The sequence below is a fragment of the Amblyomma maculatum genome, chromosome 11 (genome assembly GCF_055883805.1).
Source record: "Amblyomma maculatum isolate TAMU_Amacu chromosome 11, ASM5588380v1, whole genome shotgun sequence".
Lineage (NCBI taxonomy): Eukaryota > Metazoa > Arthropoda > Arachnida > Ixodida > Ixodidae > Amblyomma > Amblyomma maculatum.
Window position 1 is genome coordinate 63,639,455 of NC_139354.1, and position 26,515 is coordinate 63,665,969.

At 43.6% G+C, this 26,515-nt stretch overlaps 1 protein-coding gene across 1 annotated transcript in view; it reads left to right on the forward strand.

The window, feature by feature from the left end:
- Nucleotides 1–26,515, forward strand: part of LOC146173970 (papilin-like) — a 54,451-nt gene that overhangs the window by 17,362 nt on the left and 10,574 nt on the right. The window contains exons 2-4 of the mRNA XM_084583667.1: nucleotides 22,014–22,199; nucleotides 23,510–23,677; nucleotides 24,349–24,513. Of these exons, the coding sequence (XP_084439793.1) occupies nucleotides 22,014–22,199; nucleotides 23,510–23,677; nucleotides 24,349–24,513 (519 nt within the window). The remainder of the gene's footprint in view (nucleotides 1–22,013; nucleotides 22,200–23,509; nucleotides 23,678–24,348; nucleotides 24,514–26,515) is intronic.

A 26,515-nucleotide genomic window follows, 5' to 3' on the forward strand; every position in this document is an offset into this window, starting at 1 on the left:
AGCGAGCCTGAAGCGCTGTCATCATCTTTTTGACATATATGTCAAGGTGTCTGGGGCTTCTATCAATTTTGGCAAAAGTAATCATCTCCTAATTGGCAGGCCTTAAGCACGCCTCAATGGTGCCCTACAGATTACACACAACGATATATGAGCCGCGTCCTTGGCATTGATTATGAGGCACGTTTGATAGCATCTTCGATATGGAGTTTCCTCTTGAACGAGGTGTGCAGCAAGGTGGCTACGGCAACTGTTTTTGAACTACCCATGCTATAGAAATGCTACCTTGTCCACACTGTTTTCTGCGGCCGAATATGGTACCTCGCATATGTAACGTATCCTCCTCTCAGAGTTTTACATTTCCTTCAGTCTGCTGTGAGCTCATGTTTTTTGGGCAAGGCGCACAGAACTGGTATGCCGTGCGGCACTCGGCCAGCCGCGTTCGAAGGGTGGGTTCGCCGTGAAACGCTCTTCATAATTCCGCTTGTCTATCGTGAGGATGATAGCGGGATTCCGCGATTGACAGGTTCTGCGATTAGCGCGCAATTTGAAAGTACCAAAGACCAAAATAGTTAAGTAACTCAATTAGGGTGACGTCAAGGATGTGACGTCACCCATCTGCCGTCAGCTATGAGGACCAAGCGGGAACGAGTGCGCTTCAACGCCGCCGGGCGGCGCTTCTTGCCTTCCGCTAGTGACAGATGCCGCACCTTTCCTTTCCTGTAAACTAGTTATAGAACGCCGGTGAACTTAGACGGTCTCGACGTGAAAGCCAAGGAGAGTGTAGCGCCTTGCGAACGGCGCACAAGACTGGGGATATTAAGTTCTGATTCCGAGGTAGTCACTGCTTTTCACTACGTATATCCAGGAATAGCAGCGCTAAGCCATCTTAATTTTTATTCATGTATGTTGGCATTTGGGCGCCACTCCCGCCATGTCTGCCCGGATTTAGACATCTCAGAGTACAAATCAGTATAGTCAGTAGGAACTTTACTTCTTCCGTTAGTGCCTGCAGAACGCATGTCGAGGAGCGGATTCCATTTCTTGATTACCACTCACAGCATCGCTTCTAACAGCGCAGTTACGTGACTTTATATGACTCTTGTAGCGGGGGTTTCTCTACGCCGGTTGCAACGATAGGGCATTGTGCGGGCAGCGCAGTGCCCCAAGTGCCCACTTCAAGAATCTGATCGTCACATGGCCCAGCAATGCGTCGTTGCTCGTGTCTTTTGGAGGGCAGTTAATGCCGGTGTCAGAAGTCTTGCCATCAATCTATTTCAGATAAATGGCAGATGTCGTCGTGGTCGCTTTTCAGGATTGCTGATTTTGGCTGGAGCTTTCGCGTTATGGCGCAATAGTAGTGAGGCTGTCGCTTCACGCCGGCGCCGGCGTGCGCTTTTCCCGGTCTTAGCTCGTCTGCAAAAGGAGATAGTAAGCTTTCTGGCTGAGGAACTTTTCTACCTTGGGGAGCGAGAGCTCCTTCGCCAGTGATCGTGCCCTTTTTTTTCCGTGCCGGATGGACATGCCCGGGTGGTTTTCAGTCCGCCTTGGTATTTGTGATATAATGTAATAATATCTATGTCAATTCAGAGCTGTACAAAACCCAAAACACACTGTGGGGTCGATTGCTGTATACGTTTGTACCCATATTATTTGTCAAATTAATATATACTATTTATAATTTTATTACCTTCTCATTCAAAATTGTATCAATACTAGCAGACAATTGTTTCCGGAAAGTAAATGGCGAAGTTTTATGTATTTCCTCGACACGAGGTATGCTATGATCAGTGTGTCCTGTTCTTAACCTTGTATGTTTTCAATTTTGGTCATTTGTCAAAGCACATGTCAATATATAATGCCTAATAAAAGTTTTCTAAAGACATCTTCGAAATGAGCTGCATACAAGACCGGACTAATGTGTTGAAGGCCCGGCTCTAAAATATTAGGATGGTCCCTATAGCCATTCCGCCCCCTTTTATGTTCTAGACTTGACGCGTTTTAATTTCCTACAGAGAGTACACACTATATTTACTCGAATAATCTTCGGACTTTTTATGAACATCACCAGAGCCTATACTTCCCGCAGCACACATATAGTGGCATCGACACTGAGCTATTCTAGAAAACATCCTCCCACAAAAATGAAAGCCCCCATTTGGGAAAAAAATATTTTCTCAAGTAATTTTCTTTTCGAATTCAGCAACTGAAAAACGATTGGCCGCGTGTGAGAAGAGATGAAGTAGAGATGTACCTTGTTGACGAGCTGTTTTCAAGTGCCTGGCGTAAATATCTAGTCATGTAGTAATATTAGGGATTCAATCAACAAAACGAACTGAACCTCGCCTAAAGCATTGTTCCGACAGAATCGTCGATATTACATCGTACCTGTTGACTTAAAGTACACCAAATAATGTGGACTTCGAATGTAATAATGCGGGAAGAAATCTGCTCGAAATTGTGGCAACTGTACAGAATGGCACCGTTACTAAACCGCAGAAAATTAAACTTCTCATACCCTGAAATAATCAGTAAAAAACTTCCGAGGGCACTGCAGAATCTGCAGTGGAGAATTGCGAAAACCTGAGCGTTGCTGCATCACACGGTACATCGCGCTCCCCTTGTCAAACCCAATGAGCGTTCCGTTGAGCGCATAAAATTGCATCGGTGTTCTAATAACAATAATAATTGGTTCACAGGAAAGGAAAGGGCCAGTATCTGTACACTTGCTCTGGGGTCACCTAAACAGCATAGTTAGGGATCGGAAGAAGGCGGGAGATAAAGTGGACGAGAGAAGACGAGCTATATAGTGCAAGGCTGCGGAGCAGTTTTGACCACCTGGGGTTCTTTAACATGCGCTGACATCGCACAGCACACGGACGCCTCTTCCGTTTCGCCTCCATCGAAACGCAGCCGCCGCCGGTCGGGATCGAACCCGGGTACTCGGCACAGTAGTCGGCATCTTTACTGCGCCACCGCGCCATGTGCTCTATAATGGGTTTACAGGAAAGAAAAGGCGCAGTATCCCCCACTCGCGGAATCCTGCTAGTATTCATCCTCACGCTAGACAAGGAGAATTATGATGTGCTTTTCGCGGTCCAGGGCTGGACGCAGTTGGTTAAAGCTCTCGGCTGTGGATCCGAGGGATGGAGGCTCAATTATCGGTGGAGAAAGGAATTTTGCTTTTCTGATGACGTCATCAGGATGACTGACAAGTAGATTCTCGCGAAGAAGCGGTTCATTTCTCGCGGACGCACAGACGAGCACGCTGGCGAGTCATGAGCCGTAAAAGGCTATCGCCCTAAATATATATATTATATTGTACACAAATTGTCCACACCTACTCTACTCAAAAAATTGTATGAGGCAATAACATCACATTTTCTCACACAGACTCATGCAATTCATGTAAGAAATCACATACAAGTCGCATATAATGGTGTAAGATCTTAAAGTTTCTTATACATTAACATAAATTATGGAAGACATTTTATGATAATGATTTGCACCGTATGAGAGTCGATGTGATTGGATGAGGTTGTGTGAGGTTATTGCTCCGTAGAATTTTTGTTTTTCAGTAGGGTGCAAAGACAATATATGTAGACACACCCCTCCGCAAAAGTGGAGAGTCCACACCAATCGCTACGATTAAATTATTATTTTATAGAAAAATATAGGCTTGACAAATTGGTCCAGCAAATTAAAAGTGCATTAGGAAGATACCCTATGCATATCTCAGAAACATCCGGCTTCACCTTTAGAACAAGCTGCCGCGTAGGTTTGCCAAGGCACGTGGTCTCTCCATGTTTACGCAGGGGTGTGCGTCTTAAACATAATTGCCACATTTAAGGCATAAATGGGCACATTTTCATGCATCACGCACTTTTCGTTCTTTCAATTTAGGGAATAAGTTTACATTTGCTATTCGTCGAGAAGACGCCGCTTCCGCCATAGCCGGCGGTCGTGAGGAATAGGGTGAGGGGTTAAGCTCCGTCTTTAAATGCATTATGGGACAGCTTTAATGGCACCCATTTGCTGGCTCGCCTTGGGGTTGCTCTTTTGCGACCATGCACTTTCCTTTAAAATAGGATTAACATTTAATCTGGGCTATTGCTTCTACTCTTAAAGCGATGGTAAAGTGCCATCCTAATTATTTTTTATAGAAATGTTACAGGCTTGTATAGAGAAGAAAAGATAGCAGTAAATATTTTACAAAAGATCAACTTTTAAATGGGGCTTTTATTCCTATAGCATATCTGCTTTTTTCGTTCCACTTATAAGTACAAGGACAGTATTTACGTTTCTATGAGCGTTGCAAAGTGTATTCCTGGGATAGTTTCTTCATGGGAGCATCAACGCTGAGTCGCCTGGGAATCTCTGTCTCCAAACTATGTAGCGAGTAATTCCTGAGGCGGCTGTCAGCTATGAGCACTAATATTTCCTAAGTAATTATTTATTGGTTTTGTCAGAGCTTTAACTCTTTACACCCAGATTTATAGAACGCACAACTCACCTCAACAGCAGTCATAACTAAGGTCAGTTTGTTTGCCAGCCGGAACGAGCTACCTCCCAAGTGAAAGTCAGCTGGAACCCGTTTATTCCAATTGACCAACTGGGACCAGGTGGCCTCCAGCAGATATGCATCTGCAACCCGAAAAGGCCGGTTGATTGCCAGCTGGCACGAGCTGAAACTAACAAAAACCAGCTAGAACCATTCGATTTCATTGTTATTTATTTGGGCGAGCACAAAGTCTTGTAATTTGGGCTCGCGAACTATCAGGCTGTCTTTGGGACGAAGAGTAGGATTCAACGAACAGCTGTTAAAGCATTCAACGTTGCAATATCTAACCCTACTATTCAATTAAGGGAAGTAAGGAAGAAGATGATTTGACTATCCATCAGACCAATCCAAAAATATTTGCAGCTCTCGGCGGGCGCCTGGGAACGGAAGTCCCGGTTCATTTGAATCCTTGTAATCCGTAAGTTTGGGCTTAAACTGAACATTAAAAAGACAAAGCTCATGGCGTCTTACCTTATCAAGTCCTGGAGCATCAAGGGACAAGAAGTTGAAGCTGTGATAGATTTTCTCTTGTTGGGCTCCAAAATTATCCCGGAAGGAGACTGCAGCCATGAAATTAGGAGACGCCTGCTTCTGGAAAAGAGCGCCATGGTTAGCCTTGACCGCCTAGTAAACAGCAGAGACATTAGTCTGCCAACCAAGATCCGTATAATTCGTGCTATGGTCTTTCCAGGTGTGATGTATGGATGCGAGAGTAGGACTGTAAAGAAGGCTGACCGCCGAAGAATTGACGCGTTTGAATTGTGGTGCTGGCCGAGACTCTTGAGAGTTCCTTGGACGACCAGAAGATCAAATCAGTCAATATTGTCGACCATAAACCCTGAAAGCTCATTGGAGGGTCAAATTCTAAAGAGTAAGCTCAGCTACTTTGGTCATCTGATGAGAAGAGAGGAGTCGCTGTAGAAAGATTTGATGTTGGTAAAGGTTGAGGGTCGCCGGAGAAGGGGTAGGCAGCGAAAGCGATGGTTAGAAGGCATCCTCGAGGCGCTGCAGATGAAGTTATGTGATGTTAGGAAGATAGTGAGAAACCGGAAAGCGTGGCGTGATATGGTCCATAGGGTCACGAAGAGTCGGGCACGACTGAACGACTGAACTGAGCTGAATAAGGCCCTGGCTGCGCACATGATTGCATCAAATTTGCCAATGAAGTCATAGTTGACGATGAGGTTTCTTCCAACGGACTAATAGAACAGATGTAATTAAACAGATTCTTTGCCACGGTGTTCAGAAAGAATTGAATTAGGGTACAGTTTTAAAACTTTCGGACAAATAAATCAGATCTAAAGGTGCTATCGCGTTTTGTTTAAGGCCAAGCTATTACGTCCTCGTAATTGTTTTTTGTGCTGTGCTATACACAAAATTCATGGGCTAGACATCCTAACCAGTTTCACTTGCCCGCTGTTTGCGTCGGCGTTTTGCCCGTCTTGGCGCTAACGGTGCCCTCTTGGCACTGCTGTAGGGAAAACTCTTTTTGGAGGAATACAACCCATAGGAACTTCCTATTCCAGTGCACTCATCAGTGCCCCAACATAACAAGCCCAACATATCGGTCTGTGCCTGTGTGTGCCACACACATCAACAAATTATAGTCGTGACCAAAGCTCAGTTGAAGAGCTAACACAAGAGCTGTTTTGTGGCGCTTTATTTACAAACAATACATCGTTGGAATATTTTCTCTCTGCTTATCAAATATACCGCCTGTCAAACTGATGCGCCTGTATTCACCAGATCCATTATATATTTTACAAAGTTCTGATCTGAAATCATCGCTCATGCATTAAAAACAAACATAAGCGAATGGATAATAGCAAGTTGGTAACAACAAGGTTTTGGTGTCGAATGTGCGGTTTAACCTTCCGATTCGAAGTCGGCTACGAGTGACGTGGCACTGGAGGTCCGAAATAGAGCACTGACATCACACAGTCGAGCAATCGTGTCAGAGTTCAGCAGGAAAGATGCATAACCGCTCAGCCACCCAGGCAGCGCCTATACCTCTCCCTGAATGCATTAGACTTTGAACAACTATTAGCATTGAAAGCGACTTCAGCAGCAAGAAGACGAGTGTTTTACTTGAGGGCTATGTGGAGGTGTGAGAGCTTCGCGTAATTCTTTCGGCCAGGGTGATATTTTACATTGAAATCGCGTAATTCGCTAGGACGGAGGCAAATAATAAAACCACACTAGGGTCAGCCGTTTACAACGCCTACTGCGCCCCCTACTGAAAAAACTGTAACGGGCAATAACCTCACATTTTCTCACACAATCTCACTCAATTCACATAAGAAACCACGTACAAGTCGCATATAATTGCAAAAGTTGGCATAGTTTCTTGTACATTATCATAAATTAAGTACGATATTTTATGATAATGATGTGCACCGTATGAGACTCTATACGATTAAATAAGATTTTATGAGGTTATTGCCCCTTGGAACTTTTGGTTTTTCAGTAGGGCCCTCTTACATACGAAACTAACATCTTTAACTGCTAGCGGCTGTATTTACATTCCCGTGTATGAATGCAGTTTAAAGCTAGCGATAGGAAGCTTTAAAGGAGTGCCGATGGCGGACACTGCTGATAGAAAATACGCTTTTCGTCTGAACATCCTTCAGTCCACATCACACCAATCCGGCTTCCTTTTGCATTTCACTACACCTCTGAGTCAAACCCATAACTACACATCCCCGTCATGCCTCGCAGGGTGGCGCAGTGGTACAATAAAGAAAAAAAAAGCAGGGTGGCGCAGTGGTTAGGGCGCTTGACTACTGTCCTCAAAGACGCAGGATCGAATCCCGGTCTCGGCGGCCGCTTTTGTGTGCATGGAGACGAAAAGCTAGGCGCCCGTGCGCTGTGCGATTTCTGTGCGCGTTAAAGAACCCCAGATGGTCGAAATGCCTGGAGGCCTTCATTACAGCGTCTATCATAGCCTGAGTCGCTTTGCGACGTAGAACCCTGAATCCAAACAAAAACCAAACATCCCCGTTCATAATGCCGCCAACACTTCAGAAAATGTGGCACGCATTTTCTGCGTTTAAAAGGGAGCGTATCAACATGCTCAGAAATCATGGTTTCGAGTTTTGAACGTGTATATCAGTCTACACTCAGTATCACGTCAACAAGTGATTCACTACATACATACATACATACATACATACATACATACATACATACATACATACATACATACATACATACATACATACATACATACATAGTACAAAATATTAAAGAAAGATCAGAAGAAGGCTTACGAACAAACACTGTACTACGCGTGGCGCCCACGTGACTCGCAGTCTACGAGGCCGCGCGAGTCGACAGATGGCGAGTTATGTACAGATAGGAGCGCGCCGACAGCCATCGTGCATTTGGAGATTTTCGGAGTACCATAAAAATGAGTTTGGTGAAGTGACCAAAATGCTTTTCGATTCAACGAAAGCTATTTTACACAAAGTTTGACTTTCCTGGAAAATGGTAAGCTTTTCATTTATAAAGGCAAAAAAATTGGAGCAGTTTATAAGTAGAAAGCGCTAAGTAGCGGACAGCATCGCTTGTACAGTTAACTGCGTGATTAGCTGCGCTGTTAACATGGGCATCACGGCGGACGTATGGATTAAGAAGGGTTGCTAACAGACCGTTCAGAAATTCTAGGCAATAAACCTTTCATAAAATTTAGCGGGCAAAATATATATGTTCATCATGTGGCAGATAATCTTACTATTGTCATTAAGCTAACAGTCTGTACAAAGTCCTGCTAGCTGCTTTGAAGGATGGAAGATTAATGCTTGCCTGACTTTATTGCCGATAACCTCAATATACACCTAATAGGTAAAAAGCATAAGCTTCATGTTCTCTAGCATTTTTAAGTCCTTCTTTGGTGCTGCTCTATGTAATTTCCGGTCACTTGTATCTTCGCAGTTAGGCGCAGCATCAATTGCTTCGACCAGGCAAGCTCACTGTCTGCTCAGCTAAAGATGCACAGATGTTAAAACAAAATTTTATAGTATAAGAATTTATAACACGGGAGCATATTTTACATTCTGACGGCTAGACGGCTTAGAAAAATTTTGATAATGCAACACGTAACGAACCGAGAATTGGGCAATGTGCTTGCTCGCATGACTGGTTTGCATAATTTCTACCGTTCCTTCATGGTAAATTTAAAGGCGTCGAAAACCACACACATACACACAAGCGAAGAAAATGTGTATGTGTGGTTTTCAGCATCTCTAACTTTACTACATCAGCTACCAACTAGCCCAACAAAAAGTTCTCTTAAGCTATTGTTCCTTGGCCAGGGCACAACCTCTCTGCCGCATCATGCTGACATGGGCGATGGCGGAAGGCGTTTCTTTCCAGAATTTCTTAAGGATTCATGAAAAATAGAATAAGTGTATGAAAGCACCAGCTGGCATGCGCTTATTCTTTTATCTTTTGGATTGCGTTTTGGCATAGGATGTCTTCAAAAAAATAAAATAAGTTCCATTTAAGGCAACATGTTCATGAAACAAGCAAAGCATAACAACTACAAGCCTCTTTGCCGGCTCCGGCTGGTCAGGTATTCAGGAAAGCTATGTGAAAACTAACATAGCGATCCTGAGAAAGTGGTACTTCACCCTGGCTGCACTGCACGTTTAGAAAAATATATTCAATTAGGATCAAGCTCCAGCCTCATAGCCCAATTTTCTGGTGTTTCAGCAACTCGTCCCATCCTCCGCCTCTCACGTTTACTCTACAGATGTCGCTTCGCCACATCTCCAGGATCCATAGACTCAGTTTCACGGTTCTTTCTCGATGATTTCAGATCGATATACTGGCACAGCATTTGGCAGTCTGTTCTGCAGTTCAAATGTCTTTGAAGTAAAGTTAACTGACTTCGCTTTCATTTTAGCTTTGAGATCGTATTTGGGGACTAAGGTTGCACACCTGGTATGAGGAAAAAGCTACATTTAGTTAGCTAAATAATTGCAAAAAAATTTATCCTTTAATTTGTATTCTAGGTGAAGGTTTTATATTGAGGATCGGAACTCAGCCTCGAAAGCAGGGGAATAATATTTTCAAACATTTTAAAGCGCGGTACAAGGCTTACAAACACCTCGACGGGAGATTTAATACAGTAACATAGCACCAGCCGACACGTCTGGCGTAGGTAACTCGGTCATTGAGTGATTTAAGGCTGTGTGCAAGCACAGTAACTTCGCACAATGGGTACCGATGTGGCGGGGAACGGTGAGGCCGTGGTCGAAACGAAATCGAAAATGAACAACCGCGTGCACATGCGGATTTAAGCTGATTCCATCAAAGTTGGTAAATGGCAGTGTGGAGTTACCTAATTATGACAGGCGCTCTGTTGACGTGTGAAACCGCCTATGAGGGTGCCATTTTAGGGTTCTGTAATGCGTGCTACAAAGTATTTTAGAAAACTTATTCTCAGCTATACTTTTTAGAGGACGAGTCGCGATTGGAACGTACCCGTAAAATCAAAATGAGAACCTTTATTGACGAATTTAGTTATTTATCAGAAAGGCTGAAGCAGTCTGCATCTTTCTTGAGGTTCGACTATGCCCCAAACATAGCCCCATTGTTAAAGAAATCTAAAACCCCTTACTTTTGTGCTAATGTGTGAAAAGTTTGGACCTTAAAAATGCACTCGGTATATAAGGTAAAATTTTAAGCGTAAATGTTCCAGTGAAGTGCCTGGCGGAAATTTAAGAAGTGCGCATTTGTCTGATGCCTTTAAGCGATGTTCGCTCTTATTTTATACAGGGTTAATTCAAAAAGTTTTAACAAGTCTCATATGAATAGGTGATCTATCATTACTTGCAATATAAAGTGTTGCCTGTCCAAGAGTATTAGTTGCACGGAACATAAATCAATGAACAGTCGAACAGCTGCAGCAAAATTTTGGTGATCAGAGAACAGGTTTCCCTGCTTGAATGACAGCGATCTAAATTATGCCTGACCCAGATTAACTGCTCAAGTGACAGTTTCAAAACTTAAAGTGCCGGCGACATGATACGGCTCCTGCCCCGCAGTTCTGCATAACAAAGAGTCCAGCAAAATAGTCGGCACACTCCCATAACAGAGCCACAACTGCAAATGGTAACCTGTCAGTCACTGCAAAGTGTCCTTGTAGTCAAATGGTGGCTTTCCATAAAAACAGCGTTAGAGGCCTAGCGCTCCAGGAAATCGGGTGTCAGTGAAGTCGGCGCCACCGTCGTGATCGATAATATCACAAGCGTGGCTCTTGGATGCGGTTGTTGTGCGACATGCCGCCTCGTGATATATAACATGATAGATTTCGCAAGAGCTCTGGACTTGGGGACCTCAAATCAGATAGGATGGTAAAAGAAATCCAACTTTCCAGGGCTCGTGCATTCCGAACTAGGCACGCTACCCCTAAGGACATTTAGGCAGGTTTGCCATCACCGTTTCATCATCAGCCTCACTACACCCACTGCGTGACGAACGCTTCTCCTACTTCTTTCAGTTAACACGGGTATGTGCTAGCTTTATCCATTTTACCCCTGCCAACTTATTAAACTCATCCGCCCAACTAATTTTCTGTCTTTCCTTGCTACGCTCTCCTTCCCTGGGAATTCAATTTGTTACACTTAGCGACTATTGGTTATCCTCTATTCGTAATATAATACATGTCCGACCTGTTTGTACGGATTGATTAAACGATGATTAATATGGATGTCGGGCAGTCTTTCACAAAATTTCGTTGCTGTATGTTAAATAGTATTGACGAGGTATCAATGGGACTCGCAGATTTAGTGAATAGTGAAGTGGCAAAGTGCATGTAATGCTGCGAGGATCCACTATAGTCACCGCGGAACGAGAGCCGTGGAAAGGAGTGCTAAAAGATCTCTCTTTGTGTCCTTATCAACTGAGCTTAGTTATCCTCCCGATATTTTATAATACGTGCTCTATTTCTAGCCCGAATATAGAGACCGTTTTGTCGATTCGCGTACTTGTTGAAAGAATTTCCCCTAGACTTAACAAGCAACAACACTGAATTTATTTTTGTTAAAGAGGAGATATGGTCCATGCAAGAAGTATGCCGACGTATGCTGACGTCATCTTCACTGTTAAATTTCTTTTTTAGCTGCGTGTTCTAAAGCCCCCTGATGTAGCTTCAAAAAGTAGGGCACTGCCTCTTGAGTTATCAAAGAAAGCTTCCTTCCTGATCTGCCTTTTCCACTTTCGGTGTAATACCACACTCTGTTTTTTTTCCATCGAATTTATCCAATTTTTACCTTCTGTGTTTTCCACCTGTTGCTTAACAGTACAGTTTGCCTCTCTGCTTCATCCGTGTTTAAGGGGTTGAAGCAGAAAGCTGTGCGCTAGGGACAGTGTCAGCAGCGGAGATGCTTCCTTATCGGCTACCTAAACGCACGTCGACAAGCTGTGCTCCTAGCAGGTGGATGACCTAACGGTGGCACGAGGAAGTTGAACAGAGTAGTTGCAGGGCTTCTCGTGCCCTGTGCTTTGCACTAATCTGTTAAGTCCTCTGACTCGCCTAGCGCTGTAGAAAAAAAAACAGCCTTTGCTTCCCTCAGGTGCAGACTTAATGTCACGTCATTGGACTTCGGTTTACTTTATCCACTCCGGCCAAAAATTTTTGTCAGTGCTGTACTGCCTAGCTAGTGCAAGAAATTTAAAGAGTGCTCTTAACCAATTCAAAGCTGTGTTTCAGAATGCTCATGAGGTACGCGCCATCAAAGGCTCAGCAAAGTGTTAAGGCTTTAACGATTGCTAACGGTATTACATATATTTTCTTTTTTGGCAAAGCATGCATTAATTTGTCGTTGATAAGAACCATATTAAAAAAGGAACAGTATCTATAACTCTGACTAAGAGATGCATTCAAACTTTGCCCTACAATCGACCCTGCCGAGTTATAGGAGAAGCTTATGATATTGGTACCTTTGCTCAGAAAAGTATGCGCGTCTCGAAGCACGTCATCATATCATGTCCTCAGCTCAAACATATCTTAACCTCATGGTGTTTTAATATCCCTATCGGAATAAAACGTTTTCTTAGGCCGGACAAAGTAATGAAGTAAACCCAGAGATGCTCAAGGACTAAGCAATAAGGCATCGAGAGCAAATGGGCAACAGCTAACGCATTCCAAACGGAGAGTTGAAATTATAATAGACAATAAATCACACTATTTTCGAAAGGTAGGAATGTTAATATACGAGCTATCACTATTCACACTATTTTTTTTTTTAGTAGCTTGTAACTTCTATATCTGGGGCCACCCCGCCATAAGCTAATAATTTCGTTTAATTTCGTTACTACAATTTTTTTCTGGCAGCAGCAACTACAAGTGTTAACAGTAGACCTGTGGCGTGCGGCTGGGTAACATACCTCAGCCGGGAAACTTATACACCAAATCTATTCGGAGCCCGGATGAGACTTATACGTTAAACGCCTGATGGTTTGACCAGGCTGATATAACGCATAGTACGTACTAAAGTACTTGAATCTATGATGTGATATGTTTCCATAATTAGGGTAGGTTTCGCGTGATGGGCTACGTGCGGCACCTTCAGGTTTGCGTATTTTCTTAAAAATAACCATCCTTTGCTTTTTTTCCAAGATGCATAGCTTGTATGCATAAGCACGTCAAATGAACACATATTTTGTCATTTCATTTTTTCTCTAATTCTTCAATGACTGCGGATTTGATGTTCACGAGTCAGTCCGAGTTACATGTCTACAGTCGTTCCCTCTATGGGTGAGCACGAGAGCGTGAGGCCTCTCTCAACAAACTAGCCTGCATCTGAACGCTTGGAAGTACCACTGCCAGGCACCTAAGCGATTGCTTTCCGTTTCTTCGATTTGCGGCCAATTTGGACGTTATGATGCTAATAACAAAGCGACCACCTGCTCACGTGTTTAATCTAAAAGTGCAATGTACATTAATGTAGTACAGATGCTAGTGCAGGCATTCAGTGTTGCAAAATTTTCATTTCATTATGACTTTGGACGTAACGCGCAAGTGAATAAGAGGCATACAGTAAAATTAATGCCAGTTCCGATATGCCTCTCATATGAAAGAGGCCGAAAGAGGCAATGATGAGAGAAATACAGCTATGCAATAAGCGCGATATAAGCGGTCACAAAGGATGACTACGAGTCAAGTCAAGCACAACTTCATTATTTAAACAAAGGGGGGGGGGGGGGGTTAACGAGGTGATATCAGAACCATGAAGATTTCGGTTGACTCAGGCTCACGCCACAGCTCCACGGCTCTGGTATGGATGGTCTGGTCGCCGCTCGCCTTTACTTCATTCCAAGTGTCCAATTAGGGATCAGACATGAGTTGTCATGGGAAGATATGGGTCAACAATCTCAATTATGTACTTCAATTAATGATGCTGTTTCACCACAGAAGCGACAGGCTGGGCTAATTTCTTAGTTAAGGAATTTTTGAATGATATATGGTTTAGAAATTTTATCTGATTGAAGTTAAGACTATCTGGATGCGTTAACTTGAAAAAAAGACATGTAAATTATATAACTAACGTCTATTTCTCCAAAAGATCAGTTCGAGAGAAACCACATAAAACAAATTGTAATCAATGCATTATTATACTGATGCAGGCATTGGTGGATGAACAGAAAAAAATGCATAATTAAAATGTTCGAAGAAAAGAAAGCCAAATTAAAAGCGCTATTTAAAATAGCGTTCTGTTTTTTGTTTTTTTTTCTAATATAAGATGTGGGTGCTAGTAATAAAAATGAAACCATCAGGATTGCTACAAAATTTAATGAGTGAGTGAGAATAGCGGCACGTGGTGTAGGAGTGAATCCCAATAAAATTGAAGCCAGTGCTTCAACTCTAGCAGTATACTCAATGTAAATCGTGAATCTAACTTAGAGTTGCAATATCTCAAAGCAAAGCTTGCAGGCAGTTCACCAACAGGCAAACGGCAAGAGGAGTAGGTAAGCGCTTTTAAGTATAGCGGCATAGATTTCAGAACCGAAGACATTAGATATTGAGGAACTATCCGGCATCAGAAGAAACGCAAAACAAATTGTTTATTTCAAGTGCCAAACTTCGATTACCTGCATTTAGTTATGTTAGGTTTGACTTATTTAACCGATACGCAAGTACTAGATTTCATGGATGCTTGGATCCATATAAGAGCGTTTGCTTGATTTTATCTCTTAATTCTTGAGAAATCGCTTAAATCGTTTGATTGCTTATTTCATGACAAATCGACCTAATCGTCTGTGCTGAAATAAACGTAGATAAAAAAAAAAACAATTGGCAGTGACTTAGCTCGGTTACGCTAAGACATACGTGGCGAGAGCTACTTTCCTCTTGTTTCGGCATGTTGCCGTGCACAATGTTGAGCTTATATTCAATAACATTAAATAGACATTGGTCGTCACACATAATATCTTTATTTTATGCACAGAAAGAAACACGGCTCCTTAATCAGTACACTGAGGCGTGGCCGTTAAAATCTCATTTATTGCACTACTCACCGGTGTCAGTTATTCTTCCCTAGCGCAAAAAACCTATGAGTCACAATAACCTCATACAGATTTCTCACACTAAACTCATATAAATCGCATATAATCTCATACAATTATCATTCAACGTATGAGAAATGTATGAGATTGTATGAGATTTGTATCAGTTTAGTATGAGATTCAGAAATCTGTACGAGATTATTGTGACTCATATGGTTTTTTCGCTAGGGTTGTGCCACAATCGTTCACAAACACTGCACATGTCCAAACGTATTGTTTGCGAAGTCTGCATCTAATTTTTGACTCGAAGATTAACTTTTTGACAATCGAATGGTATGATGAGTTACACGACGGTCCTTTACATCCTCTTTCGTCGCCGTCGTCGGTTCCCCCTGATCTTCCGAAGGCTCCATATGAGCTGCTATACGCTGCCTGTTACGCTCTGCATCCTGGCCTGTCCGCCTTGGCGAGACGTTCTTCTTTCTATTCAGGCGTCTCCGCTGCTCGCTCGGCCTCTCGGCATTCATTCTTTCTCTGCTGAATGGCCAATTGCCAGGCGACAACTATTGCATCCGAGGAATTGAGCGTCTCCTATCGATACGACACTGAGCAGCGGCACCACTCTCCTCCATGCTGGACGACTGTGCTGCGGCCGCCGTGTCTCGCCTTCGCTTACACACGCAGTCGTGCATCCGCAGTTATGCGCACAGCTAGAACATGGGATCATCATCATCATTAACATCATCATCCTGACTATACCAACTGCAGGGCGAAGGCCTCTCCCATATTTCTCCACTTAACCCGGTTTTGTGCTAGCTGCATCCACTTGACCCCTGCGAACTTCTTTACCTCATACGCCTACCTAACTTTCTGCCGCCCCCTGCTACGCTTTCCTTCCCTTGGAATCCAGTTTGTTACCCTAAGCGACCATCGCTTATCCTCTCTTTGCACTACATGTCCTGCCCATGCCCATTTCTTCTTCTTAATTTCCACAAGAATATCAGTAACTTGAGTTATTTCTCTGACCCACTCTGCACGCTTCCTATCTCTTAATGGAATCAGGGTTACGTAAACCGTGGCTCCGACGGTGGTGTGGGCGTGAGTGTCACGCCTCTCGCACCTTCTCCTCCTCTCCGCTGCGCATTCCCCAGGTTCCAGAGCGGTTCGCGAAATGCTCGACATGCTAGCCGAATGTAGCTACCACACCTCACAAAACTCTAGACAAGGCGGAAGAACACACCCTCCGCTAGCTACAAACAGACACTCTGGTTTCACCATTTAAACCTCACTAATATGGTGTCCCTCACTTTACATACCAGAGTGCCCACACTGTGGAGAAATAGCTACGGCTTTTCGCATGGTTCGGGCATGCCAAATAAATCCCTTTGGTGATATGGTTGCTTGGTGGGTCCACAGGAAGGGAAAGGTGCAGGATCTGTCACACTTGCATTGTCGATAAGCTTCCTAATCCCAATTTGGAGCAATGTGAGGCCATTCTGCACAGCGAGGACTGGCTCGTAATTTCCACGCTGCGGCGCAGGCCACTGGACTGCCGAAATAGACGCACCACCCACAACTCCGAGAATTCCCATGCACACAATAATGTTTTCAACCAATCGATCAATCAATCAATCAATCAATCAATCAATCGCTACAAAACACACATGTGTTGGCATAATAATCGCGCTATTGCGATTACAACTTTCCCCTAAACTAGGTCATGCGGCTTGACCAGTTGGCGTAGGGCTCTCTTTATAATTATTAACGTTAATAAACTATAGCTTCGTGGAGGCAGTTCAAAGCACCTGATTTTAGCTCCAAGTAAGAAATTACCCCTTATAGCCCATAAGTTGTATGGATTCCTCTCACGTAATCAAATAATACAGTTGCACTCAGAATGGCTCTACAAGCGAAAGTGCATCACTTTGAACCCGTTTATACCATGCCTTTAAGAGAAAATTAAATAGATATAGTTTATTATCAATTACGCCTTAAAATATATCAGATCCGGCATCTACTTGTACCTGAATCGTTTTGATAATAAGAAAACTAGCGCCAGATTTGAGAACTGCTTCAGCACCTGTGAAGCAGCTGAGGCAAAAGGATAAAACCTGAGCGATTTTTGATATCCATAGTTCCGCAAAATAATTCCCATTGTACTATACGCCCGCATTCATGAAAGCGCAAAGAAGGGCAGCCGAACTAATAAAATACAAAAGTATACTTAATGGTTTGCCTCGTGGTTTCGTAGTATTTATCATGCAACACTACCGTACGCATACGCCCTACCATTCGTTTCCAGCACCTAAAGCGCGCGCGAGAGAGTTCGCGTTCTAGTGCAGGCCACAAATAAACGTTTTACCGATCCAATCCAGCATCTAAAAGCCTGAAGGAGAAATATTTTCCGCTGTTGTGTGAAGTGTTAACAATGACGAAGTACTTTGAGTCAGTAGCTCTCGCAAGCGGGTTTTTTTAGCTCGTGAGCGTTCACTGGTGGCGCCTCAGGCAAGGGTGGCTGGCTAATCCGTATTTTTCCCTTTGAGGGGATTATCGTTAGTGTGGCGCCAGTAAGCAGCCTTTGCCCTTCTTTGTAAAATCCAAACATAAGTATTCAAAGCGGATAAAAAGCGGTGTCATTTCGCTTCCCGAAGTACGCATGGCGTGAGCGGTGCGCTACACTCTTTCGAATGACGTCATACTTGTCAGCGCTTATGCTGAGTGGTTGGAATCCGAAGACGCGCACGCTTCACCCGCGCTGTCAGAACGACGGCGCCAGTACGCACGTCAGTCATCACCTAGCCGCGTTTGGACCGTTGTGTCAGCGGCTTGAGTCACGTCTTTTTCCATTCCTAGACAGCAGTTTATAGCTTTTCTATGGTGTTTGTGAGAGCGAGTCATTAGTGCTTGTTTTAAGAGATGGTGGGGAGATGTGAAGTCTGACGGCCTCAACGCAACTGCTTTTCGAACGAATAGATAAAGAATAGAGAAATGTACCAGTGTGATTCTACTTTTCTTCGAGCAAGGTTTGTTGTTTACAGCACGTAAAAATACGTCCCAGCTTGCCGTTCTCAGAAAGCAAAATGAATAGAGGATGATGGCGGACATTTTGACAGCAAATGTATACTGTACGTGAGGAACAATCTCCTGCTGTCGGAGTGCGTTTGGTTGGCATATGATAGGAGCTGAGCTTTGTAGAGAGGGTGTCCAAGGTTACTTTAGCCCAGGGTTCAAAAATGAAGCCTTTGAGGCAGGTCAGAGAAACCACGTGTATGCTGCTGCCAGCCATTTGGAGCACCAGAGTGGTTTTTTTTTTCAAATACCTGATTAGTAATTAAGATGATTTTTCTAATTTGTTAAGTATTGCCTTTAGAAAATAAATGTGATTTATAAAGTTGGAGACCACCTTCTGAAACCCCTATTCCACTTGTTTCCGATAAAGAAAGTATCGTTTTTAGAACATCTGAAGAAAGCCCGTGAAATAAAAAAAAAACGATCACGTGACTGGCGCATTTGTGCATCCCGAATGTGCTCCTCACAACCTGGCCTTCAGTGAATGAAATCATCTGCTGCCTTGGCTCCATGACAACATTGCCACTGCGGGCCGATATGTATGCGATGGTCTCTTCTTCCGCTTCAGGAGGTCGGGGCATATGACGATGCAAGCCGCAGCGAACGCACCGCGCTGGCTGTAGCCATCGCCAACATAACTACTGCTGGAACTGGGCTGTCGAGTGAAGGCCGCAGCTAATTTTGTTCACTCAAACCAGGATTGAGACCGCCACAAGCGTGGCGCACGAATGCGCTAGTCACGTGATATCTTTTGTATTTCGCGGGCTATCTTTAGAACTTGAAAAATCATACACGTCAACTTTTCTTTGTCGAAAATAAACGGGATGGTGGTTTCAGAAGGTGGTCTCAAACTTTGTAAATTACTTTTATTGTCTAAAGGCAGTACTTAATAAATTAGAAAAATCATATTATTACCAATTATTGAATTGCAAAATAAGAAATTTTCTGTGGTGCCCCGGATGGCTGTAAGCTGTTATACAAGTTTTGTCTCTGGCCTATCTCAAATGTTTTATTTTTTAACTCTTGGCTGAAGTTCGCTTGGACATCCGGTATATCAAAATCATGCTTACGTTTACACAAATTATTCGGTCAGCTTCGAGAAAATAGCGATCATGCGGTACTCCGTACTGCCCGGGCGTTCGCTATGTAGATCTTTCCACGGTCAAGGAAAGCCCTCTGCCACCTATTTCAATGGTCATACATCCGATCAGACTTGCACAACACCCATAGTACAGTGTTCACAACGGTTTGGTTTGGTGTGGTTGGTTCGTAGGGTTTAATGCCCCAAAGCGACAGAGGCTACGAGAGACGCCATAGGAAAGAACTGAAATTTTCCACCGCTTAGGGTTCTTTAAAGGGCTCTGACATCGCACAGCAGACGGACACCGCTTCGTTTCCTCTCCAGCGAAACGCAGCCGCCAGCGGTCGGGATCAAACCTGGAGAGAGAGATATATATTTTAATGGCAACAGGAGATGTCTGCCTGGTGGTAAGCCTAGCATGCTACTCCTGATGAGGGTTGAGGGATGAGGGTGACAGAGTGTGGGAGGGGAAGGGGAAATAAATGAGAAAAAAAGAGAATCGGTGTCGCACACTTTCACACGCACATAAGCACACACAGATGAGTTTTAAAGGGTATTGATCAACCCTGTGTCCTTAAGAAAAGTTAACTTTCACACGCACATAATCACACACAGATGAGTTTTAAAGGGTATTAATCAACCCTGTGTCCTTCAGAAAAGTTAGTAAGGCCTTGGTAGCTCGCGCAGCAGACGATCCGTCGCACCAAGGACCCAGGACATGTTCAAGGAGCAAGGTTGTTTCTTTAGGTAAGCTTAAATTATTGCGCAGTGTCCTGTGATGTGCAGTAAACCGTTGACAGGAGGTTACCAAATGTTCAAAATTTTCACACACATCACATGTAGAGCACAGAGGCCTGCTCGCTATGCCTATTTTATGTAGGAAGTAGTTTGTGTATGACACATTCAAGCGGATTCTGTGTAGACAGTTTCGATGCCACCTGTTCAAATTGTGAGGAATTCTAAAGACGCAAGTGGGATCTATTCGGTGTAGAGGTCGATATTGATGGTTCGGGTCACACCACAGAGAGCGTTGCAATCGCCATGATTCAGTTGCTACAAGTCTTGCTGCATCTCTTCGTGAGAATGGTATTGAAATTGTCCTTGTGGAATCTTTTAGTTCTTTTGCAGCGGCGTCTGCGAGGTCGTTGCCCGCGATGCCGCAGTGAGCAGGTAACCACTGTAGCACAATGCTGTGACTCAGGACAATGCTGCTATCCCGGTTGGAGGAGGGGTCGTACAAAAGCGCCCGTGTGCTATATGGGTGCACGTAAAGTGAACACATCCGTGGGACTCCACTACGGAAAATATGTCACCGAAGTGAGCGCAGCGGCTTTGGCGTTGCGCGGCTGCGCTAGGCGGATGCACGGGCTAATACCCCGGCATTGGTGGCTGTAACCTACGTTGGGGATCAAACCTGGGAACACCTGCATAGTAGTAAGGCATCTCAACCACTGCACTGCCACGGCGGGGTTGTGTACAATTGTTGCGCAACAACCCGTCGTTGTCGGCTCATACGGCTGGATCAACTTTGACACCTCGACAATTTTACTTGTATTCCATTTCAAACCAAAATGATTATGGCATAGGAACATGCAAATAACAATTTCGGCAAATAAAAGTAATGGCCGCATGTGCTGCCAACATGAAATGGAGCTAGGCCTCTCACTGTGACAATTTTTTGCACCCAAGTATGTAGAAATTAAATTGGCTGCCAATGATTTATAAAATGGTAGTAAGAATGGTAGTGGTAGCGTTACTTCTGTTTTTCTTATGACGTACACAAAAATAAAGGTATCGGCTCATCTTTCTCGGTGGGCTCTAATGCATGTTCAAGTATTGTGAGGGAAATTTGTCACGACGGTAGAGTTTTTAGGCTGCTATGCAGTAAACACTCCGTAGATCAGATATCCTGTGCTCCTCCTATCTCGCGTACAAAAAATCTCGCCTTTAACCTTCCTGGTCCACAAGCGTGGAACAGATATTCTAGAAACATGGAAACGACTGCTACGCTCGCATTCTCAGGACGTCACTATATAGCCTTTACTGGCCTTTTCTGTGAGCGCCTTTTCGTTTGTAATGTACACGTACAAGCGATATTCACACGCCTTAGCTGTTTTCGCACGCATGAAGAACTATGCTGCGCGCATATGCAGCGCCCCTGGGAAAACATTCAGTAGCCCGTTGTTACGTGTCAGAACATTGAGCAATTTTTCATGTTTGCGGCACTTGCTCTCTAGTATTGACAAGCCACGCCCATCAGCCTTTGGACAAATCACTGAGATACATTACGGGTGCGGCGCTGCATTATACGCAAGCATCACCTGCAGGATACCTAGTGAGAATAAACAACGTATACTGAGTCTCCACTTCAACAAGCGGCTAAAACAGCTGGTGTCTGATCTTCTTGGCTGCGCAAAGTTCTGGGTACGGTATTGGCACGGTAGGTTGGAAAGAAAAGATAGGCAACCACAATTCCTAACGGCTGAATCATCAGCCTTTGTACCTCGGCTAGTTCTGGATAAGGGCCAAACAAAGGGTCGACAACGACGCGGTGTGTGCGAAGATGATTTATTACCAAGAAAAGAAAGCACACCACTTTGTTCACGTTCTTTCCGCTTGACGCTATGGCAAGTGATTTATCTCAGTGCGACAGCGGAGCTATGAAGAAAAACTGTCAGACGGGTAAAAACTCTGTTAAGCCAAATTTATTAACTATTGCAATTGTCGCTGCAACGCCTATAAACCATAAATTGTTAACCATCATTTTGAACTTTTGTTTTTCGTTATTTTCAGGGGGGCCTAGGAACCCTCACACACATTGTTATGACGCCCAAGGCTATCACCCTTGCCGGGTGGCCAAGGCCGGCCAGAGGTGGCACTTCGACATGGTCACCAAGTCCTGCCTAAGGAGCCAACTCTGCGCAGAGGACCGTAATAATTTCCACAGCAGGGAAACTTGCGAGTATGCCTGCCCGGCGTGTGAGTAGGAAATGAATATCGTCATTGGTCTTCCACCGCATGCAAAATGCCATAAACTGCAGACCATAAGCGAAGGATCGAGCTTCGATTCTTGAACTTTGGAGACATGAAGATATCTTTGCAGAAGTATAAGAAAAACGTCGGAGTTTAAGGAATGCTTGAGCCAACTGCTATAACAGAGAAATTTATGTTATTGAATAATTTAAAAGTTTAGCAAGGTTGTACGTGGCTTGACTCTTTAAAATTAGGAGGGAGCTCAAGATTCACCTAATGAGTAGACGAAATAGTGCTTTGAACACCGCATTTTGTTACCCAATTATTTATATTATTTAGAAGGTTTCTTTTAGAGAAAGGAATGCGCAACATCTGTGTAATTTCCAGTGGACATATACACGTATTTCGATTTACCAAGTTCGACACAGCGATGCGAGATTCAAAGCTGCAGCCTGTATATTGAACTGTCGCTCGAGAAAGAATTGTATACAGGCACACTGGAATTGCACTGAAATAAAAACTATACTCAATAGTTGTACTTTCTGATGAACAGCGGCAAACTCCTTGTAACTTAGATATATTTTCAAGTGTTTTGGATGCGGCAAAAGTATTCATTGCAATATTGAGTCCAACATGCTCGCATGGTGTTTGCGAAGATGTAGGCTATGACGAGCAACCTTTCCCAATCACTGCACAGTCTGACCAAAAAAAAGAATTTTGCTCTCACCTGCGGTAGTTACTACCCCCAAAAGTCCTCAAGGCATGCAGAGATTTTCGAATTCCTGAACGGATTTCGATTATACTGTACTATCGTGTAACTTGTGACAACAATACTCGTATTTCTTTACCTAATTAGATCTTTTACATGCGATGGCGCTTTTATGGCATAAATTAAAGCTCATCATCAGCGCAACCTGGAAGATGATGTGTTGCACTAACCTCTGTTAGCACAAAATATCGCCACAAAGAATGACCGAAAAAATCTAGCATGCGGTAAAGTTTCACTGAACGAAGGCAGAAACCTGATTGTACCTGACAGCTTGACACTTTTACTCCCGTTTTTCAGCGTCCATTGAAAATTGTGAAACCTTAGTTGGGTTCACGACTGTCAAATTCCTTTTTATGTGTAACTGAACCTAATTACTACTTATTTACAGTGCGTATACATAGATGACTTAATATTAGTGCATTGGTCAATGTTTTACATTAAATCTCGAAACGAGGGGTGCACAGGGCATACCTCCACGCATCAACAAAAATGGCCTGTCTCTCACCTATAAACTTTTTTTTCATGCTCTCAATTCTCCCTGCATTAGATTCCTTTTGCCTGTTCCCGAAAGTTGAACAATACTGCTCCAATAACACGGTGCACAGCCAATGGTTCTTTGATGCAAAAACTCACCGGTGCAAAAAGTCAGCAAACTGTGTGATCGGCGGTAATGCCTTCGTCTCGAGAGCAGAGTGCGTCTCCAAGTGCAGAGCAGGTGAGAATTTAAACGTTTGTAATGCTTCCCCTTCTGCAGTCGACTTTTATTTTATGATTATTGGTTCCCACTTGACAAAATGATACCCGACATATTAGGATACTTAAGAAATCACCGAAACAGAATGGCTAAATACCTTTGAACTGTCAAATTCGGTTTTGGTCTATACCACAAAACGATGGCGCACATTTTCAACTTTTTAAATCCTTAACGCCTATTTTAAACAGTACTTGGCTTCATTATGCTTGCATTGGCGAACTCTATGTATCCAGCACCGGAAAAAAAGAAATGTGATCTTTTGAGAATACATTGTTCGGAACGATACCTTTCCTCAACAGATGACAGTGCATATTCTAGCCAACATGGGACGTAACGAAGCACAATGAGGCTGTTGTCTTAGGGATTGCAAAATGGTATTATGATTAGGATAAAGGAGTTCAGGGCACGTTCAGTGCCTCCTCTTTATCTACCATGTGTTGCGACAATCTACAGAAAATCGTGAGGTTTCAATAGATGATTCACTTTTCTGCTTTCCGCGAGCAGTTATCTTAAGCCCCACTGTGGAACTAATTTCTACGTTTCACTAATTATGCCACCATATAGGCGCCTGGAAAGCGCACAAGTAGTTGCGATTTATTGTAATCACGAGTATTGTTTTTTTATTACATAAGTCGACGTCTGCGATGCTCCGAGACCTATGGAACTCTGTGCAAGCGGCCAAAGAACAGTTTGGTATTATGACCCCGAGTCCGGACACTGTTTGCAAGACGTCAACTGCCACAACAGAGGGAACAACTTCCCGAGCCTACAAGAATGTCACAAGGTTTGTGTAAGACGTGAGTATCGCTCTTTCTGAAAGGTTGCTGGCTATATGTGTTTTTACAAATTCCAGCGATATTCGAGGGCTTCTTAAGATTGAAGATATTAGTCATACGAAGCGTCAACAGTTACAATGCAGTATCGTTTTGCGAAGAGGAAGTAGGCATGGTCAGGACATGTAGGGCGAAGGCATGATAACCGATAGTCGCTGACGGTGGGAAGGAAAGCTTAGCAGGGGCCGGTAGAGAATTAGAGTGGAGAATGATGATAGGAAGTTCGCAGGGGTCATTTTGATGCAGTTAGCACATGACCTAGTTAATTGGAGGAAAATGGATGGGATAAACATTCTCTCTGCAGTGAGTATACTCTACCTGATGATTGTCATCGCTTTACGCTGTATCGTACGCACACCGTGTCACAAAAAAAAACCCGCGTCGACATTCTTGCTTCTCTTCGTTGCAACGTAGGGTGCCTCGATGCTCGCGCGCTCCGCAGAGGGCGCATGCATCGAGGCACCCTGTTGTAACGTACTGTAACACGACGATCAGATTTTTTCTTTGTTTTTGCAACTGAACAACATACGATGCGTACTGCATCGGATCGTCTGGACTCTCACCCCTTAACGAAAGGGAAGATCTTGGGACCATGGCCACAAAAGTCATCTGCGCTCAAAGCTTACAAGGCACTTCGTTTTTTTAAGAGAGACTAGCCTGATTGACAGGCTGTGACTGTCTCAAGTCCTCTCCTCTTCTACCCTCCCCCTTTTAATCCCCCCATTCCCCTTCCCCAGTGCAGGGTAGCCAACTGGAATTATATCTGGTTAACAGTCCTGCCTTCCGCCTTCCTTTTCTTCAGCTCCCTATTTTTCTTCCTAAATAACACTAAGTTCCCATTGCAACCATCTAATACTGCAAAGACTGCATGTGAGAATGTAGTGGCCTGCTCCTTCAGGCAGTAATATAGATCTGCCACACGATTTATATAGTGTCATTTTGATGAAATGTCATTCGTTGAAAATTCGTTTGATTCCTGTAATAAGAAAAAATATATTTCCATTCTCTGTAAACTGCATTAGGCATCGAATGATTTTACCGAACACAGTGGTGATGCAGTATTTAGGGCTCTCGGCTGCGTGCCCAAGAATGTGGGATCAAATGCCTGCCGCGGCGGCAGCTTTTCGATCCTGGAGAAAAGCAAGGCGCCCGTGTCCTGTGTGATATTACTGCACGTTAAAAACCCCGGGCGGTAAAAATTTCCTGGACCTTCCAATAGAGTGTCTATCACAGCCTGATTCACTATGGAACGTTAAAAAAAACGAATCTAAACCATCATATGTCTGTCATCATCTACCAGATATGCTGTGTCAGCACCTAAAACTCGGTGAGCATATACGTAAAACATTCTGAGGAAAATTATATTATACCCATGTCAGTATAATTTCATAGCTGATTAGTAATTTACGTCACACACGTCACAGCATCGCCGAAAATAGAACTGCTGCTATTGGTACCAGTAAAAAATCCTCAGAAATAGCATTGAGCCCGTGGGCCACGTTATATCAATGGTAATTAAGCGGCTGCCACTAACAGCATCGCATGAAATAATCGGAGCTGATACTGATAGTTTAAATCCTCCCTGCCAAATAGCTCATTGTGAAAACTGGCGAGCATACGTGTATACCTGCTCACAGATGACCCAGTAATCCAAACCCAAACACGTTTTTGTCTGAGTGGGAAGCGGATACATGCAAAAACAATAGTGTTTTGTGCCAAATAGGCACTGTGGCGGGAGATGGATTTTAAAAATCTCAGGAATTAGGCTAGGGTGGTTCAAAATAAAAACATTCACATATCTTGAGGTAGAAACAGCATTTTGTTGTCTGTCAGGAGCCCGAACAGTAACTTAAAAGAAAGTGTTATTGACATTTATAAAAAAAAAAATTGTTTTCTTGTATGCGATGTTGTTCTCCTGCTGTGTTTTCAGGAAATACCGCAAAAGGTGTATTTTCTTCGAGCGCGG